This window comes from Silurus aristotelis (assembly GCF_946808225.1).
Source record: "Silurus aristotelis genome assembly, chromosome: 3".
Classification (NCBI taxonomy): domain Eukaryota; kingdom Metazoa; phylum Chordata; class Actinopteri; order Siluriformes; family Siluridae; genus Silurus; species Silurus aristotelis.
In genome coordinates this window covers 37738711-37758710 of record NC_139576.1, presented here as the reverse complement: position 1 = coordinate 37758710, position 20000 = coordinate 37738711, and the positions used below count along the sequence as shown (strand labels likewise).

The window sequence follows — 20000 nt, the reverse complement described above, 5'->3', positions numbered from 1 at the left end:
CCTCAACACCAGGAGATGGGACACTTTCATTGATCACCTTTAAACCCACCTGAAAGACGGCCATTATCTCCACATGCTCCTGATTATGGGGAGCTCCGGCGTCTTCAGCCAGACAGACCGGATTTCATTGTCACATGCTGTAGCTGCTGTAGTGTTCTGGTTGAGTGGTGAAGCTCCTCATGATCCAGAACAGAAGCTACAGCTGAAGGGTTTGACAGGGTGTAGATATTTACACCACAGACTGGTAGAAAGATAACTGGATGAGAAGCAGACTTATGGTTTCCTGAGGACTTCGTCTCCATTATAACAGCACAGGAGCAGAACTTTCACTCAGCTCTGTGTGTTTACTGAGGTTTCAGCAGTGGTGATGAAGAACACAAAGCGTGTAGTCGAGTTAAAGTAAAGTAAAAGTGTCCATTTAAACTTTCTCTTCAGTAAAAGTACAAAAGTTCTGAATCTAATTATGAGGGAGACTTTGGGTCGTGGTGTGGTTCATTCTGACGTCCTTCAAACCTGAAGCTCCATCACTAGTCTGTTTAGCACAAACATCCAGTTCAGCATCAGTTCAACATCAGCAGAACATTTAGAGAGGAAGAAATGATGAAGAAACTCCAGACTCGAACTCGACACCACACACGTGACCTCATTTACACGTTTTTACTGAAGTAGATGAAAAGAAGGTTTTGTGTTCATGATCATTATAATAGAAATCAATCAGTGTTTGAGTCTTCAATCTCATTCTATTAATAGATCAGTGTGCTGAGAGTCACATTCGAGTCTTTCCACAGAAACTGAGGTGATTAAGTGAAGAATCTTGTGATAAAAATGATCATAAGAACATTAAGTATCCAGAGCACTAGGATTTATTAAATACATTTGAAGGCAAAAACTTTTGTACTTTTACTTACAGAAGATTTAAAAGGAAACTTTTACTTTTACTGGAGTCACATTTTACTGTGTGTATTTTACTTAAGTACATGCTTTGTGTGTGTGTGTGTGTGTGTGTGTGTGTGTGTGTGTGTGTGTGTGTGTGTGTGTGTGTGTGTGTGTGTGTTCTCTTTCCATTCCTTAAGACCAAAAACATCTTTTTATTCTTTAATTCCTCATGAGTTTTGCTTTGTGAATGTTAGTGACATACCAGAAGCTCAGGGTCCGTCCTTACACCAACATGAGGAAAGAAAACACACACACACACACACACACACACACACACACACACACACACACACACACACACACACACAGAGGATGAAGTTACTGAGAGTTCAGTGTCCACTTGTGAACTAAAGGAAAACGTCCACTTTTCATCAACACCAGAAATAAATATATAATTATTATTTATTATATGAGTTAATAAAAGTGAACAAGGACTACGTTTCCCATGAGCCCCTGCACCAGATGCCCCATATCACCCGTTTTTTATGTAGACTGGTAATTAACACAGGTATTTCATCTCCTGGGTCACGGCAGTGTTTATTCTCATTGTGTTTTTGTACGTTGTGTAGTTTTGTTCACGCTCAGCTCTCAGTTCATGTGTTTATTTGCTTTAGGTTTTTTTACTCTGTTAATAAACATGCAAATTTTCTCTTTATGATGTAACACTGCTCTTAAAGTTTCTGTCCAGATGTTTTGTATTATTGTATTTAACAGATCTAAAAATGAAGATTTAAACACGTCCTCATGAGTTTTATTGGATAGGAAGCGCTTTATGCCGTGCGCCACTCAGATCTCCAACGCCGTAAACAGGTCTATTTTTCTTTTCTCTTTCTTTAGTTCTGGTTAAGACCGGGTTTAGATCGGGTTTGGATCAGTTCCTGGTCCTGTGGTATTCAAGTTTATGATGCAAGTTGCCAATTTTGGTGTGACGTCACTGTGAAATTGGGATCTGGAGAGCTTTCATGGCTGTTTCAGGAGTCTCACAGCAGAACATTGCAGAACATTTACACACTCTCGACATGCAAATGGACTTTCTTTTCAGAGGAGCATGAAGCCTAAGCTATCCTTCTAAAATAATAATAATTATAGTTAATGATATTTATTGTTAAATAATAATAATAGTTTCTAATTGTGTATATTAGAAACGAGTCCTGAGGCTGGTCACGGTTCCTCTCCGGTTCCTGAGGTCTCGGATTCCACAATAACACATAATGAATGTACTAATGGTGTGAGAGATGTGTAGAACACTATAATAAACACACAGCATTACAGCAGGACCTTCTGATTGGGAAAACAGTCTGGGAATCTGGCATCAGCTCCGGAATGCTGTTTGGGTTTGTCTCTGTCTCCTGTCCCTCATTCTGAGATGCTCTGTTGTAGGTTCCTTTGGTGGAACTTTGTAAATTCAAACTTTAAAGCCATTTTTAACAATAAATTGTACCTACTGCACTTTTAATGCACATTTGTCCCATTGAGACGTGTAATCACAGTCTGGTTCTTCTCTGAGGAATGTGTTCTAAACCCTGTGAGATGGTTTTCATCGTAAAATGGTTTCTTTTGACTTGCGCCACAACAATTCCAACTATTTACATCTTTTTATTTTGGTGTTTTTTATTTTTAGCTGCTAGAACAGTTGTTCGGTTGGAACTCAGAGCTGCACAGCTGAAACAATCAGCACTGGATCCCTGATCCCTAAACCCTAAACCCTAAACCCTGATCCCTGACCTGATCAATCCACAAGATCCTTTTCTTCCTCATACATAAATTACACACATTTACTTTCGCATTTATAGCATTCAGCAGAAGACTTTTATCCCTATCCAGAGCAGCATGGGCCTGGCTCGAGGGCCCAACAGTGCAGCTTGTGGTTCTGGATGAAAATGAGGAACAGAATGAAGGAACATGGCATCAGTGTCATAACCTGGTGGAATAACTGCTCAAACACGCAGCGAGTCACCAATCAGGATCGAGTTCACGCTCTGTTTTACACGTGTTCTGATCTGCGCTCGGTGCATCTACTGATCACCAACATACAGTTCAGCATCAGTTCAACATCAAGCAGAACATTTAGAGAGGAATAAATAATGAAGAAACTCCAGAGGAGAAGAGAATTAAAGAATCTTGTGATAAAAATGACAATAGGAACATTAATAATAATAATAATAATAATAATAATAATAATAATAATAATAATAATAAATCACAGAACTGCAGATACTCAGTACATTTAAAAGCAAAATCTTTTGTAATTTTACTGAAGTGAAAGTTGAAAGTTTATCTCTAATTCATCAGTAATGACATGTAGCACACACTGAACACGTCCTGCTGAGAACATGCAGGAGAACATTAATATAAACCTTCACTACTAATCAACACCTTCTGACCAATCACAATCCAGAACTCAGATTATATAGAATAACTGTGGAATATTTAGTTTGTGTATTAAATGTGTTTGAGTGTTTGAGAAGGAGCAGATGGACACCTTCATCATTGCTCCTCCTCCTTTTGCTTTTCTCTTCTTTCCTTTTTTTTCTCCAGCTCGGTGCGAAGCAGCTGCAGGTCTCCTCAAGTCTCAGGCAGAGTTCCTCGGAGCAGGCGCGCGCGGCGATCACGCGTCGGAACGGACAGACGCACGCGCGCCCCTGTGCCGTCTCAGCGCGCGCGAGCCCCTCCGTCCACGGCTCAGTCCACGCACGCGCTCCAGGACAACTTCTGCGGAGTCTGATCTCATCTGATCAAAGTGATCTCTTTATAGCTTTATAGACTTTTCCCTTTTATTACGTCTGTGAATTCTCCGAGCAGTGATACACACACACACACACACACACACACACGCCACACGCACACACGCCACACGCACACACGTCGCTCTGACACTGTGAGGAGTACAGCTTTATGAGTTTATTATAAATGTCTGCTGCAGGACAATAGAATAGAGGAGCGAGACAGAGGATGAGTGAAAGAGTGTGGGATCATGAAGAAGTTCAGCTCTAACTGTGAACAGCAGAACTGATTCACTGCATCAGCATACAGGTACATTACTCTTAATCTGTCTGTCTGTCTGTCTGTCTGTCTGTCTGTCTGTCTGAGTAGGTGAGTAAGTTTCAGGTTTATCGATTGACCAATTAAAACTCTGATTAGACTTGTGTGATTGAACTTGTGTGATTGGACTTGTGTGATTGGACTTGTGTGATTAGACTTGTGTTATAGACTTGTGTGATTGGATTTGTCTGATTAGACTTGTGTGATTGGACTTGTGTTATTAGACTTGTGTGATTGGATTTGTCTGATTAGACTTGTGTGATTGGCTTGTGTGATTGGACTTGTGTGATTGAACTTGTGTGATTAGACTTGTGTGATTGGACTTGTGTGATTAGACTTGTGTGATTGGACTTGTGTGATTAGACTTGTGTGATTAGATTTGTGTGATTGGACTTGTGTAATTAGACTTGTGTGATTAGATTTGTGTGATTGGACTTGTGTGATTAGACTTGTGTGATTAGACTTGTGTAATTGGCTTGATTGCTCTTGATGTTGATGTTGATGTTTATCCTCATGACTGCTTTATGATCCTGCTGAAAGTGAACATTAGAGAATAATACTGAAGTGTAACTCAGGGAGTCTGGAACAGTGTTTATGTAGATTATATGTGTTACAGTAACATCCACATGAACATAAACACCAGAACCAAAGGTTTCATCACCAGGAGCATCACACTGCCTCCAGGGTTGGGCATCAAAGCTCCATCAAAATATATCTTAAAATAAAATACCAAATCTCTTAACTTCAAATGCATCTGTATTTCTGTAGTTAAAAATACTAATAAATACTTTTACAAGGAATGAATTTTCTTCGTAATCCTTCCATCACTCGTCTGTTTGATCTGTTCTTCAACATCACAGCGACTCGGTTGATTCAGAGAACAATGTTTGATAGCAGCAGCTTTTCTCAGGCGGAGTCACGTAATAAATCTGACACATGCGACCAGTTAACAGATCAAATCTTCACATAAACATCCCAGTGATCAACATATACAACATCTCCACATGAAGGTCTGTTTTAAAGAGTTTCATGTTGAACAGTTTGTAAAAGACTCATTATTGTATCCTAATTGAGTGACTTGGTGTTTGGTGAAGAAGAGCTGCTTCACATCAGTAACACTGAGTCTGAACAAACATCTCATTCAGAAGAAGACGACTGAAGGAACCTGCATTCACCTGTAGCAACTCGTTTCTAACCAATTATTCATTTGATTGTTAATGATGAATATAATAATATATTATGTGTCAGCAGTCGTTCATGCGGTGGTCTGCAACATCATGATCTACTAAACAATATTCAGTAATTAAATATTTATTTATTAATCATTGGACACGTATCTAAAATCTGGCAGCCTGCAGGTTTCTGACCTTCACCACCTTCTTCTATATGGATCAATTTTCTGTTCTGATCTCAACAAGTCTGAGCAAAATACTGAGCAGGAACCAATCAGAGGCCTCATTTTTATGATGTCATCATGTAGAAATTCTTACAAAGTATTTTACAGTCTTTTAAAACACCAAAATATTTAGATACAAAACATGAAGTTATTTTCATCAACACTTAAATATAAATGATTGAATCCTGTTTTATATTGAAATACATCATAAATCCTGCACATCCCTGACTGCCTCCACCGGCTGGACTTCTTCTGCTTCCCCTCACAGTGTTCCACATGAAGTCCTCAGAGGGACGGAGGAGGAGGATGGAGGTCCTGAGATGGAGTGTGTTGGTGACTCTGACGTTACTCCTCGTGTTTCCCGATGCTGCCGTGCCGTGTCCTCATCCCTGCACCTGCTACGTTCCTTCTGAAGTTCACTGCACCTTCCGCTCTCTCACCCTCGTCCCCTCGGGAATACACAGGGCAGTTCAGCGCATGAATCTCGGGTAAGTGCGGTGCAACAGTGACGAGTCCCTCTGAGGAACAAAAGAAGAAAAGCATTGATGGTGTGCAGATTCAGGAGACTGATCCAGGACCAGGGGGTCTGCTAGAGACCAGCGTCGTATAGAGTAACATTTAACCACTGATTCATTTCCTCTAAACGTACGACTCGATGTGGTTTATTCTTCTCATACAACAGCAATTTATAATTTATCATCTAGCAAAAGATGCCATGTTGTGCTTTTTATCCATTTTAAGTTACATTTAATATTGTAGCATGACCAAAAGACCTCCGACAAAGTTCTACAGTTATAAAGTTGATTAAAGTTGCAAATAAATTTTCTAATAAAAAAATGTCTATAATAATAATAATAATAATAATAATAATAATAATAATAATAATAATAAGCCTAGAGTAACCCTAGTTGAGCGCCACCTATGATGCAGGCAGAGTAACTACACTTAGAGAAGGCTGCTGTTCTGGATGAAGTGTGTAAGATGGAAGTGCGATTGTTACTGTGTTGTGTATTTAATTTCACTAAAGGTTTTCCTACACTGTGTTGTGTTTGTGTTAACAGGTTTAACAGCATCCTTCGACTTGATCAGGAATCTTTAGCAGAACTCAGGAAACTGGAGCTTCTGATGATGCACGGGAACAACATCCATCAAATCCCCGACGGAGTTTTTCGAGACCTGATTTCGTTACAGGTGAACGTTTAGTTTTTTAGTTTGTTCATTGAAAAGAGATTTTTATAAAATGAGATCATTCTGAAAAGTTAGTTTCCGGTTGATTTTTTCATTTGTTTTCTCTACACATGATTTTGAAACAATACGTTTGTTATTATTAAAATTATTATTATTATTATTTTATCTTATGATTCTTTGAGATATTATTATTTTGTGATTTTTAAAATGATTTCTTTTTAAGCACATTTTTAAATCTGATCATTTGAAGGATTTATATTTATTTTCACATGATTTTTGACATAATTATTAATTAAATAGTTTTTTTCTTTGATCTTTTCTTCTAAACACTGGATTAAATAAACATGGTGCACGATTTATTGCTGATGTCGAATGATCACACTTCAGAAACATCACAAGCTCATGTGGAATATTTGGTGTTTTTTCTGTAAGTGAACAGATAATAATAATAATAATAACTCAAGATTAAGTTATTATAGATTTCTGACTTCAGGTCATGAATCACAGAGAAGGATGCAGTTAATGTTTGAAGGGGAAAAAGTCATGGACAGGAAAACTGATCCTTATAAATCCTCATGGAACCAAATCCTGTCTGAATCTGAGAAAATGTGATTAGATCATTTTTCACTTCTAATCATCATCACTGCCTAAAAATCCCCCTGAATATTTCTTGCAGATCCTGAAAATGAGTTATAATAAAGTGAAAGTGATCACAGGATACAGTCTGTCTGGTCTCACGCACCTCATAAGGCTGCACCTGGACAACAACCACATCGAATTTATCCATCCTGATGCCTTCAGAGGGATGACATCACTCCGTCTGCTTCATCTCGAAGGGAACCGTCTGCAGAAGCTTCATCCTTCTACCTTTAGCACATTCTCCTTGTTAAATCATTTCCCTGTGTCCACCATCAAACACCTGTACCTGGCGGACAATTATCTAACGTCCCTGCCGAGAGAAATGCTGAGAAACATGCCTCATCTGGAGAACCTTTTTCTGTATGGAAACCCCTGGACCTGCGACTGTAGGCTGGACTGGCTCCAGGATTGGACGACTCGCCATTCAGGTGAAGTGAAAAAAAAGAGCAATTCTTATATTCCATATAAAAATATATATAATATATGAACTGCATCCAGGAAGTCTTTTTTGAAATGTATTTTCAGGTGTGATGAAATGCAAGAGGGATAAAGCGCATGCTAAAGTTCAGGTGTGTCCAGTGTGTTCCTCACCACAGCATCTGAGAGGAAAACAAATATCTGAACCCGGTGTGGATTTCCGATGCACTGGACCGGTTATTAGCAACTCTCCAGAAAAGGACATTTCTCATGAGGAACCCCTCAGCGAGCTTCTTTCTCTGGAAGACTTCAAGCCACCGCTAGGAAACATCACGCTGAACCTGTCAGATGAACATGGAACCACTGTGGATTTGACATGCCAGGTTGTACTGCCGAGGGAGTCTGCAGAAATCAGGTGGAATTACACTGAGAGTTTGCAGATCGCTGCTAACATGACTCTCTCTGTGGACCTTGAATGCCCAATGGACAGGGAGAAGTATACCAACTTATGGAGACTGCTTGCATACTACAGCGAGGTCGTTCTGCACCTGCGCAGGGAGATCATGTTAAGTAAAGAGCCTGAACTGAGCTACAGATACAAACAGGACATCGAGAGAGACGCACACTATTACACAGGAGTCCGAGCGAATGTTCTCTCACATCCATCCTGGCTCATGCAGTCATTCGTGAACATACAGCTGAACAGGCCCTACTCCACCTTCAAGACTGTGAAGCTTATTTTTACAACTCAGATGTCTTCCACCACAGATAGTGAGCAGGCAAGGTGGCAGAAGAGATCGTGGGTTATGATCAAACACAACAATGCCACCCAGACGACCTTTAGTTTAGTGGTGGGTGGTATGATCGAGATGGACTGCAAAGTAGTGAGTTCTGGAGCTCCGAGCATTCACTGGATGTTACCGGATGGCTCGAAGGTCAGGGCATCCTCCAGTAGCACAAACAACCATCGGTCTGTTTTAAGTACAGGAAAACTTCTTATCAAAGCAGTGGATCATTCAAACTCCGGGGTATATTACTGTATTGCTGAAGTTCTGGGAGACGTAGATGTTCTTCCGTTTCGTTTATCAGTTGTTGAATCCTCCAGACCCCTCGCAGATGCAAAGGTCATGATTGCAAGTTTCGAGAAGTTTGCTGGGGAATCTGTTTATTTGCCTTGCAAAACCACAGCATCACCAGATGCCGATGTGAACTGGATTTTTCCAGATGACAGTATAATGAGCGCCAACACAAACTCTTCTAAAGGTTTTATCTTCTCTAATGGAACGCTCTTCATTCCTCAGTGCAGACCTGATGATAATGGAAATTACAAATGTGTGGCACTGAATCAGCATGGTGAGGACACCATTTCTGCAAAGCTCACTGTTACGAGACGGCAAGGAACGCAGCCTCTCCGACGGTATCCCATGAGGCCTCTGTCTGCGGCCGGTGTCTCCACAAAGGTTAGCCCATTTTTAGAAGATACGGAGGAGTCATCAGGTGATGATACTGACCAAAAGAGAATGCTGTCAAATAGACGGTTTACGAATCAAAAGAGGGGACCACAGTGGAGGTCCAGAGTATATCAAGGGCGGAATTTGCAGAGACATTTTCCAGGCCACAGGAAGCCAATTAAGAAAGTTTTAAATGGACAACAAAGGAAAGATGTTTTTGTGAACAGAAGAAAAATAAACAAATCGAAGAGCAAAATTGATCCACAGAGATGGGCTGATCTTTTGGCCAAAATCCGTGAGAAAAAAGTTCAAAATACCACAACAATGAGCTCTTACCCAGGTTTTACAGTAGAAAGGGTTCAGACTGTAGGTCCAGAATCTCACAATAACATAGAGGGATCTTCTCCAGATGATTTGTACCTACTGAAGGAAGAGTCAAATGTCATTATCACGTCTGAAAATCATAATATCCTCACAGTCACATCTCCTTCACTGCTGCACCAAATAACTCCTCCTGAATCAAGCGTTAGATCAGATGAAGTGACAGTGAGACCTGCAAAATCCACAGCTGTACCTAATTATCTTATCACTGAGATAAATATCCTGGAGAGAAACCATTTAAATGCTTTAACTACCAGCGCTTCATATCAAGAAGAAAGACAACAAAACTATTTGGAAAATAGTCCAGCTGCTCCCAATTTCGAGTTAAAGAACGAGCTAGGAATCTCACTGATGTCTACTGATCTCGACGAATCCTATCCAACAAGTGAAAAAGATGGTGCACAGTGGATTATAAACAGTACAGTAGAGACTACCAAAAACATTTCAGATAACGTTATAAAGCAGAGAGCTCCTTCTCGTCCATATACCAGAACCCTATGGAACTCCAGGAGGCGGTTTGGAAACAGGGGACGAATCAACCGATTAAGACTAAGGCCATCTTCGCCCCTAATCACTAACAGATCACAGTTATTTACAACACCCAAGACCACTGGAACACCCAACCAATCAATCACTGCAACAACATCTGCCACATTAACAGCAGGAACATCTGCCTATTCCACTGCTGCATCCATTACTTCTTCCCAATACCTGAAATCCCTAAGAGACAACAATCGTAATGATCATTATCAAACAAACATCTTGCTGTTAGCAGACCAAATTAATCCACTTGACAACAAATTGGAGAGTGAATTTTCCACACTCCAGACTACCGAACCAAGTCAAAGTGTCCAATATGGATTACACCACGCACTCCACGTTACACCAGCAGGAATGACTGTGATCACATCTCAGACAGCAAATAAAGACACAACCAAAGAGAGTTGGCAAAACATGCAGACATTCTCTAAAGAGCTCTGGATAAATTACCACGTTGCTTTTACGGCTCAGCCAGAAGCAGATTATGAAACTCTTGCAGCGACTCAAGGGGAGTTCATGACCAGACATTCAGCCCTAAAACCATCTCAGATGTCTGTCACTGAAGATGACATGAGTCCTGACTCCAGTAGTCTGCACAACCTCAAGTCTACACAGCAATCTGTCAAACCTGTAACTGCCCCAGTCAAACCATTTCCACCCACAGTTACACTTCCACATGAAGGCACTTCTAAAGCCGGAGATTTTCTAAAGAATTCTTTTTCTGATTCTTCCATGAAATTTAACCAAACTGGGTTTAAAACCACAACCCTCCAGCCTGTTCTGGAGAAATACGATTCTGTTTCTCCCATTAGGATTCCAGGCCCAGAGGTGGGAGATGCAGAGTTGCTGTCACCGAACACAAGCAAGACTTTTAGTATTATTTCAACAACATCTGTGTCAACAATGACACCACCAACCTCTAAATCCGATAGTCTAATAACAGCAAAACTTCTCACAACAGCAACAACAACGACCACAACACCCTCAATAACAACCACAGAGTCTGGATTTAATGCTCCAATTACAACCACTGGTTTAGAAAAAACAACGTCTTTAAAGCACAGTATTCCGACAGCAGATAACAGAATTCCATTTCACTCAAAAAATCCCCCAACAAACCACATTCCTAATCTGAATCATGGAAGAACCTTTCTGCATAAGTTTCCCAATCAGAGACACCCATTTATCATTCAGAAAACACCTTCAGATACGAATCCATCAGTGGACATCAGAGCAGTTGGAACAATTACATCAAGATCAACACCTATAACTTTTACAACCTTCACTCAGACCACAATTACAACTCCAACACCATCTGCAAAGTCTGTTAGCAGAATGCAGACAGGTGTACACACTCCTCACCAGCACACTGGCAGGAATGACGCTCTTCCTCAGCCACCATATGTTCCTGTACTGAGAGCAAAGCCCAGAATCACCAGCGCTAATCTCACCACAGTCGCTGTGAATGCTGAAACAGATGTGCAGTTTCCGTGCAATTCTGTGGGGGAACCTAAACCTTTTCTTACCTGGACCAAAATCTCTACAGGTACAAATAAACACACATCAATACTAATTTCTTCAGCATTTTAATAAAGTATAAACAATGTATTGATTACTATCATTTAAATGACTTATTTTGGGTCTGTTGGTCCGTCTTTCAGAAGTAAACCTATTTTTTTATTAACAGTATATTTCATGCTGAGCCACAGCTGGACACAAGCCATGGAGACTTGCGTCTGCATAAAAAGCAGAAGCCATTAATATTCTCTACTGGCCCATGATGTCCAAAGAACATGTGTTCACCTTGTGTTTCTTCATAGTGACACAGAGAGAATCCCAGAACGACTCGTTTGGGACAGTTATTTAGTGTTACACATGCAGTGTTTTACAGAACCTGATTGCTTCAACAGATTACTTCCATATTGATGGACATGAGGTCTTCTTCTTTTTCTATTTCTGATTTTTAGGGGCTCTTATGTCAGCAAATACCAGGATCCAGCGATTTGAGGTCCAACCCAATGGAACGTTGGTCATCCGCAATGTTCAGCTCCAGGATCATGGCCAGTATCTCTGCACTGCTCTGACTCAATATGGTACTGATAGGATGGTAGTTACCTTGATAGTTCTAACACAAATACCAAAAATCCTGCTCCCATTGCAACATGATATGATGGTGTACATGGGGGACCATGTCAACCTCGAGTGTCAAGCACGAGGTCTTCCACATCCGAAGATAAGCTGGGTGCTTCCTAACCAGACAGTGGTGCAAGCAGTTAGCCGTAGGGAGCAAAGGCTGATGCTGTTTAGCAATGGCACACTGCATATGAAGCAGACTAGCTATCTAGACACTGGAATCTATAAATGCATTGCCAGTAACGTGGCTGGAGCTGCAGCGATATCGATCCGCCTCCACGTCACTGCCCTTCCACCGATAATCCAGCAACGACGACAGGAGAACCAAACCGTTTCTGAGGGTAAGACCCTGTACATCCACTGCAGTGCTAAAGGAGCCCCATATCCAGTAATCCGCTGGATCACCTTTGCTGGCATGCAAATCCGCCCTTCCCAGTACATCAATGGAAATATCTTTGTATTTCCCAATGGGACGCTATACATCCGTAACCCTACAGAAAAAGACTCCGGTACCTACGAGTGTGTTGCTGTAAATGCCGTAGGTGTGGCTAAGAGGAGTGTGAATGTGAAAGTGAAGCGGATTTTCTCTACAGCTAAAATCACCTTTACATCACCTCTAAGTACTGATGTCAGTTATGGCAGCTATCTGAAGTTAGACTGCAATGCTTCAGGAAGCCCTGAACCCAAAATCGTGTGGAAAACACCAGCCAAAAAACTCGTAGATGCACATTTCAGGTACGTCATTGAGATGAGCGTGTGACTATGAATTCATGTTTACAGGTGACAAAGTGACAGACACATATTTATGTTCTGTTTGTGCAATGAAGCAAAAGTATGACTTTCTCAATTTTGTGCAAAGTATGTATAATGTAATCGAGCAACAAATCCGCTTGGTGTGTATAAGTTTTATAGAGTGTGTGGTCCAGCATTCCTTCAGTTCCCACTCGCAACTTTAGTTTACGATGAGTTCCTAATTGTTGTTAGATTCAAAAACTGTTAGTAGACAGAAGCTTTGCTAATTTCCCAAAATTTGATTGTTTATTTAATTTGTGTTTATACAGTTAATAATTGCTGTAGAATGTTGTTTTAGAGGGAAATTTGTTGTTGATTTGTTGTTGATCGGTTTAAATGAACTATTGCAAACTAGTGGCACTAAACCTACAGTGGAAGAACCAGGTTCTGCTCATTTTTGGTGGATGTTTCAAGTGCACAGAGATCGTCGTTTAATCCAGTGATATTTACCTTGGGTCAGTGCAGTGTCATCGATGTAGATGACAGAAGTTGTAGAAGATTTTGCACACAGATTAAAGAGTTACAATTACAGGTTCCCGATGTGATGAGCAGATTTTGGAGCTCAATGCACCATCTGTTGCAGATTACAGAGAAAACGCCCCCATCTTTGCTCTAGACAGCTGACTAAGTAGTCTAGTCCAAGCTCATAATTCCTGGAGTTATGTTCAGATTTGAACAGAGTGCACGAGTTCGTCCAGGTTTCAGTGAAGGGGATCGAAAGAAGATTTAATGTGTATCAGTTGAACAACAAAACTCATCAATAATTTCAACAATCCATAAATTGTGCATCAGATGTTTCCTTAAACAGAACCTCACACACTTGTTAGCTCGCTAGCTTCACAGAGAGACCGAGGCAAAGATAACATCAGTTATATAAGTCTGAAAGATAAACGATAAGCCACATTTAATCTTTGACACTGCCCCTGAAACATGGTTGGGATTCTCCAGACTTCTCTACTCATTTATGTGCTACTGTGTTTGGAGCGTTATTTAGTGAGCTTGAGGTAACGGGTCCTAAAGATACACTATTGATAGGTTTTGTTTTCAGTATATTATTCTTGTTCTTTGAATTCTAACACAAACTAGCACTTGAATAAAAACAGTAGAGCTGTGAAGTCTGTTTTCGGTCTGTCAGCAGCTGAGCGTATCGTTCACACGTTTGGCCAGGAAGCAGGAAGTGAGCGATTTTGGATTTAGGTCAGTGGGAAATTAACATCTGCGTATTTTCACATTATATGATATGATGTACATTACATATCGAGATTACAATCTGAAGTATGTAGATCAGCGAATAAAACTGGCATACGTAAAAAAAATATATATATATATATATTCTTTCCATTAACAAATCTGCATCTAACTGACCTCAACATGTTTGGCAAAAGGTCTGATCTTTTGTTTTTCCAAGTGAGGCAAAAATGATGTCTAATTAACCCATGAAGAACTGTTCAGAAATTAAGCAAAAGAGAGTCTTACTGAGGTATGCTAGTTGTTAAAGCTTGACGTGGGCTTGACTTCAGTGTGTGCTGCGCTGACTGATGGCCGATGCTGGTCTTTTCTCAAAGACCAATGTTTCATCTGTGGTTTTGTTAAAGCCCATGTGATTTTAGGTTGGAGGACAGAAGAAACTTAGAGAATAAAATCTCATGCTGTTTTGAAGTAGTAGTAGACATTTACATGACTCTAAAGTGGTTTTAAAAAGTTTCCAGACTCGCTCAGTTTTACAAGTTTACTTTATTTATCTACGTTTCCACATGATCACCTACAAAATAGTCCCCTTGCACAGCAATACCGCGTTCTTCTGAAATGTGTCCTGGAAATCCTTGCAGTGTCGCCATATGTCAAACGTCTCTTCGGCAGATTTGCCCAGTTTCACGCAGAATGTCACCTTTGCTCTTTCTTTTAAAATGCTGTCCGTGATGAAATTGTAGACGTGGAAAATGCATGTGGGTCAGAACAGCACCAGTTACACCATTAGCCTCTAAACTTCATGATATCACTTCATAGTCACACTTTTATTCACACCATACCATTACTCACTAATCATTATTACACTTTAAAAGAATCTGATGTTTCCTTTCTTTCTTCTTTCCAGCGTCGATCAGAGAATAAAAGTCTTCAGTAATGGCAGTCTCATTATTAAATCAGTAACAGAAAAGGACCATGGAGACTACCTCTGTCTGGCCAGAAATAAAGACGGAGATGATTTTGTTCTCCTGAAAGTGAATGTCCGAATGAAAGCCGCCAAAATCGAGCAGAAAGAGTTAAATAATCACAAAATTCTTTACGGAGGAGATCTAAAGGTGGACTGTGTGGCATCAGGTATCCCCAACCCTGAGATCAAATGGAGTCTTCCAGATGGCACCATGGTTAACAGTGTCATTCAGTCCGATGGCAGCGGAGGGCGCACGAGGAGGTACGTCGTGTTTGACAACGGAACCCTGTATTTCAATGATGTGGGTATGAAGGAGGAAGGAGATTATACATGCTATGCTGAGAATCAGATTGGCAAAGATGAAATGAAGATCCATATTAGAGTTGTGGCTGCTGCACCGACTATACACAACAGCACTTTTGAGGTGATCAGAGTGCCCCATGGGGAAACGGTATCACTTACTTGTCAGGCAAAAGGACAACCTTCACCAACAATAACATGGTTTACCCCAAACAACCACATCGTAACTCTACTAGCATCAAATAAATACCGTCTTATCACAGATGGGAGTCTTGAAATCCACAATGTCCACCGTTTGGACAGTGGAAACTACACATGCTTGGCTAAAAATACAGCTGGTTTGGACAAGAAGGTGGTTAGCGTGCACGTTGTGACTTCAGTGCCCATCATTAATGGAGCAAAACTTCCCATGACGAGAGCAGAAGAGACTGCTGAGAAGGACCAGCGAGTTCTCCTGCACTGCAAAGCTGAAGGAACACCGTATCCACAAGTCATGTGGATAATGCCTAAGAATGTTGTGCTTCCAGCTCCCTACTACAGCGACAGGGTCGTGGTCCATCGCAATGGTACTCTTGATATCCGCAACTTGCACAAGAGTGACTCTGCTCAGCTGCTCTGTGTAGCTCGCAATGAGGCAGGTGAGGCCAGACTGCAGGTACAGCTTCATGTTACAGAGCAGGCTGAGAAACCAAAGCTCAAAAGCATAGCCACAGAGACAGTCCAAATCACCAGCGGAGTTTCTGTGATCCTTAACTGCTCCATGGAGGGAAAGCCCCATCCTGAAATCACTTGGTTCCTTCCCAATGGAACAATCCTATCGAGCGGAACTAGCAGTTTCCATTTCGAACATCTCCCTGATGGCGCTTTGGTCATTAGAGAGCCTTCTGATTCAGAAGCAGGGATTTACCGCTGTGTAGGACGTAACCGTGCAGGTTCAGTTGAGAGGACAGTGACTCTGGAGTCCAACCAGAAACCCATCATCCAAAGCAAATACAGCTCATTGGTCAGCATTATCAATGGTGAGAACCTTCAGCTGAACTGTCTGTCAAGCGGAAACCCAAATCCCAAGCTTACCTGGACTCTACCAAATGGAGAAATCCTCGCTAGGCCGTGGAGAACGGGAAGACATGTCATTTTTAACAATGGCACCTTAACAGTCCAGCAGGCTTCAGTCTACGATAGGGGAACATACCGCTGTAATTCTGCCAACGAGCACGGAGTCTCGTCCATGACCGTTGCGGTGATCGTGATCGCATATCCACCGCGCATTACCTCCGGACCTTCTGCAGTCACTTATAGTAGATCAGGACATGCGATCAAGCTTGACTGTTTGGCCATCGGAATCCCAAAGCCAGAGATAGTTTGGGAAATGCCTGATAAAACCCAGCTCAAGTCAGGCCCCCATATACGACTTTACGGCAACAGGTACATTCACCCACAGGGTTCTCTGGTCATCCAGAACCCAACAAGCAGAGATAACGGCTTCTATAAATGCACGGCCAAAAACGTGATTGGCAGTGACATCAGAGAGACCTACGTTTATGTGTTTTGATAAAAAAATATGAAAGGCATATCTACACGCCTTGAAGAACTGCAGTGCAGAGAATACTGTTAATTTTAATTTACTGTTAAATACTATTCTGTAAATACAGCATTAAAGCTAATCATATGAATGGATATGATACAGAAACTGCTGCTTTCTGGATGCTTTGAGGAACCTAATGGTGTTTGGTTTAGATTTTAATAGTGGGCTCCAGGGACTTGGTGATACGGTCTGCAGTTCTCTCTCTCTGCTGCGGTGGTGGAAAATTGCAGTTCTCAAATTAATATTGAGTCTTTTTATAATAATAACAAAACTATTTTGAGAATTTTTATTGAATAAAAAAGTTTGGAATAAAAAGTAACCCCCACTTTTTTTTTTTTATTATTTTAATTATACACTCAAATGTGTTATCAGGGAGTTTATAAAACAACAGCATTCTAATATAACTACACTATATTTTATTTTTAAGGACCAGGATTTATTTTTTTGCTTTTGCTTCATTTTTTTAGCTTTAGCAACACTTACAATCTCTGTTTTAACTTATTGCATATATTTTTCTGCACTTTGCATCAACATTTTAAATACAATGACACAATTTCAACCAATTAATCAATTACAAAAGATGCAAGAAATAATCAGTGTCTTGTCTTCTGTTGATTGAGTTTATAGTCATCAGTTTATTTAAACAGTTAACAGTTACAGTCTCTACAGAATCTGTAGGTTCTCTTCTATGATTTTTTGATGATGATGTGAAAATGTGACATTCATGAAAAAAAATGATTGTGTAAAATTGGCTTCTTTGTGGCTTAAAGAACAAATTAAAGATTGATTTATGGAAAGTCCGAAAAGCAAGAAAAAATAATAACAGCCTCAAACAGGTGTGTAAAGCCATCCTACAAAACCTGTAACATCTGGATTTTGATGTGTGTAAGTCCAGGTGACGAACACCACGTATGAAATTAGCACAAACAGCTGTCCTGCTGATGCTGTGTTTTTGGCAGTAATTTCTGTACTTATCAAACAGTGAATGGAATAAAAAAAAAAGCAACTAATCAATATTCTTAATGATAGACATATTGCTGACTCAGATCTTCAAATCGAATTTAAGCAAAATGAACGAATCCATGTCTGAGTTATTTTATTCATTTGACCAGAATAACTTTGAAAATTTCCATTCCAAATTCCTGCAAAACGTCTATTAACACAAACTTTTAATCATAATCTGAAGAAGGAAAAGTAATAATGCATCCAAGGACAAATGATTAGAGATAAACACGATTAATTCACCTTTAACGTCGGTTTATTCAGTCTTCAGCTCGTTCGTTTCTGTTTCCTGGACAGGAAACACTGTGTTTTTCACCTGTTACTTATGAACAGTCAACACAACATGAACGAATCCCCCGCTGTGACGACGTATCAGTCCTGAGTCATGTGAAAGACCGACCCGTCAGTACCAGAGCCCCAAAGTGAGAAAGATCGCTGTTTAACATCACCACATCACCATTTTCACCATCAATTTAATTTAATTTCTCGTTGCATATTTTTTGTTTGTTGAAAAGTAGTTTATACGACTGGCACAAATCTGAAATCATTAAATTGTAGTTCACTAATTCAGGATTAAACGGTTTCCTGTTCTCATTGCCCACAGTGTGCTAAGGCTAGCCTTGCCCAGGTGTCTGGCTTAGCATCAATTAATATTAATAATTCAATTAAACTGTACTGCCGCTTACCTTTTCCCTTGAGAATACTGAATTTACCTTTTGTGTATTTACAGTTTTCTTTGTGTTGATTTTGTTGATATTGTGCTCTTTTGAGACTTGTTTTCCTGTGTTTTCTGTTTCAGAGTTAATCTGAATACAGTTCTGAATAATCGTTTGCCCAAATAAACCACCTGATGATTTTGAATCAAACTGTAGATCTTTATTTAAATGTTTAGATGAATGTGAATGCTGACTGCACCCCCAGGTCTCCTAACCTCACCTACACCAGTGGTTTTGGCAAAATACAAAGTTTGTGTGATTATCAGAAACAGTACATTTATATTTATTCATTGGGCACTTGTTATTTGTTTGAAAACGGCCTTTTTATCTAAAAACACTTTCCATCCACACTTTTCTTTTCGAATGTTTCTCAAAAGTCGCTCATCCACACTGAAAGGTCTGGAAACGCTCACGTCTCCGTACAAGACGCTTCAATCTGCGTCTAAATCAATGACTAAAAATACGTCATCATTTAAAATGTCCGCAGTGCACCAGGAAATGATACGCCAGCGGATTGAAAAAGCAGCAGATAAGAAACAGGTTAATGTGCTGAAAACGGTGCAGTGAGAAGAGAAAATATTGATGATGTCACCAAATAAATTAAGACTAAAGTAACGAGTCTGTTTTGAAAATGTAAGAAGTAGAAAGTACAGATATTTGTGTAAAAATGTAATGAGGGAAAGTGAAAAGTAAAAAACTGATACCAGAAAAATCTACTGAGGTACAATAACAAAGTGTTTATACTTCATTAACGCTCTTCTGGTGTGGACATGACCTGAGTCTCCAGTAGAGCAGTAAATGGAACAGAATGAAGCTTAACGTTTCCAAGAACATCCTGAAAGTGTGCTTCAGGAAACACCTCACAGACAGAAAAAAGTGATGGCAACAGAATGTCTGTCTATTGTATCTACACAAAGCACTAAAAATTCATTATAGTTTAATTTCATCCTCTTTCACTTCAGACTTGGACAAAAAACTTAAAAATGTTTTCCAGTCATTTGGATCTTAACGCTCTTCAGTGGCTGTGGAACCATATGGACGGTGTTAGCTAACACATGCTACCGCTAATCAGTGTTTCCTGGTGTGCAGCTAAACATCAAAGAGCGTTGGGGAAATGTTCTCCACACACACTTTCAATCAAATAATGACCACTGTTCAGGGTCTTCAGGCACCGCGAGTCTCAGGCGTCTTTATAAGCAGCATATTTATGATAAAAAAGTGGAAACGGCTGCACAGAGGGTGGAGAAACACCTGGAAGAAAGCAGGCGCCTAACAGATACCCATGATTGGCTTGGGGAAAGAGAATGGCACACTATTTATTCTTCCT

The 20000-nt window shown here is 40.3% G+C and overlaps 1 protein-coding gene across 1 annotated transcript; it reads left to right on the top strand.

Moving 5' to 3' along the window:
• The first annotated feature begins 3843 nt into the window (after positions 1-3843).
• On the top strand, positions 3844-17515 carry mxra5b (matrix-remodelling associated 5b). The gene is made up of 7 exons (XM_083536052.1): positions 3844-3969; positions 5643-5862; positions 6436-6565; positions 7239-7629; positions 7727-11536; positions 11958-12858; positions 15011-17515. The coding sequence occupies exons 2-7, from the start codon at positions 5651-5653 to the stop codon at positions 16920-16922; spliced, it is 7356 nt and encodes a 2451-aa protein (XP_083392178.1). The 5' UTR covers positions 3844-3969; positions 5643-5650; the 3' UTR covers positions 16923-17515.
• The last annotated feature ends 2485 nt before the right edge of the window (positions 17516-20000 follow it).

Coding starts and splice junctions, on each gene's coding strand:
- mxra5b (XM_083536052.1), top strand. CDS start 5,651: ATGAAGTCCTCAGAGGGACGGAGGAGGAGGATGGAGGTCCTGAGATGG. Junction 6,566..7,238: donor GAGACCTGATTTCGTTACAG/GTGAACGTTTAG, acceptor TATTTCTTGCAG/ATCCTGAAAATGAGTTATAA. Junction 7,630..7,726: donor TTGGACGACTCGCCATTCAG/GTGAAGTGAAAA, acceptor ATGTATTTTCAG/GTGTGATGAAATGCAAGAGG.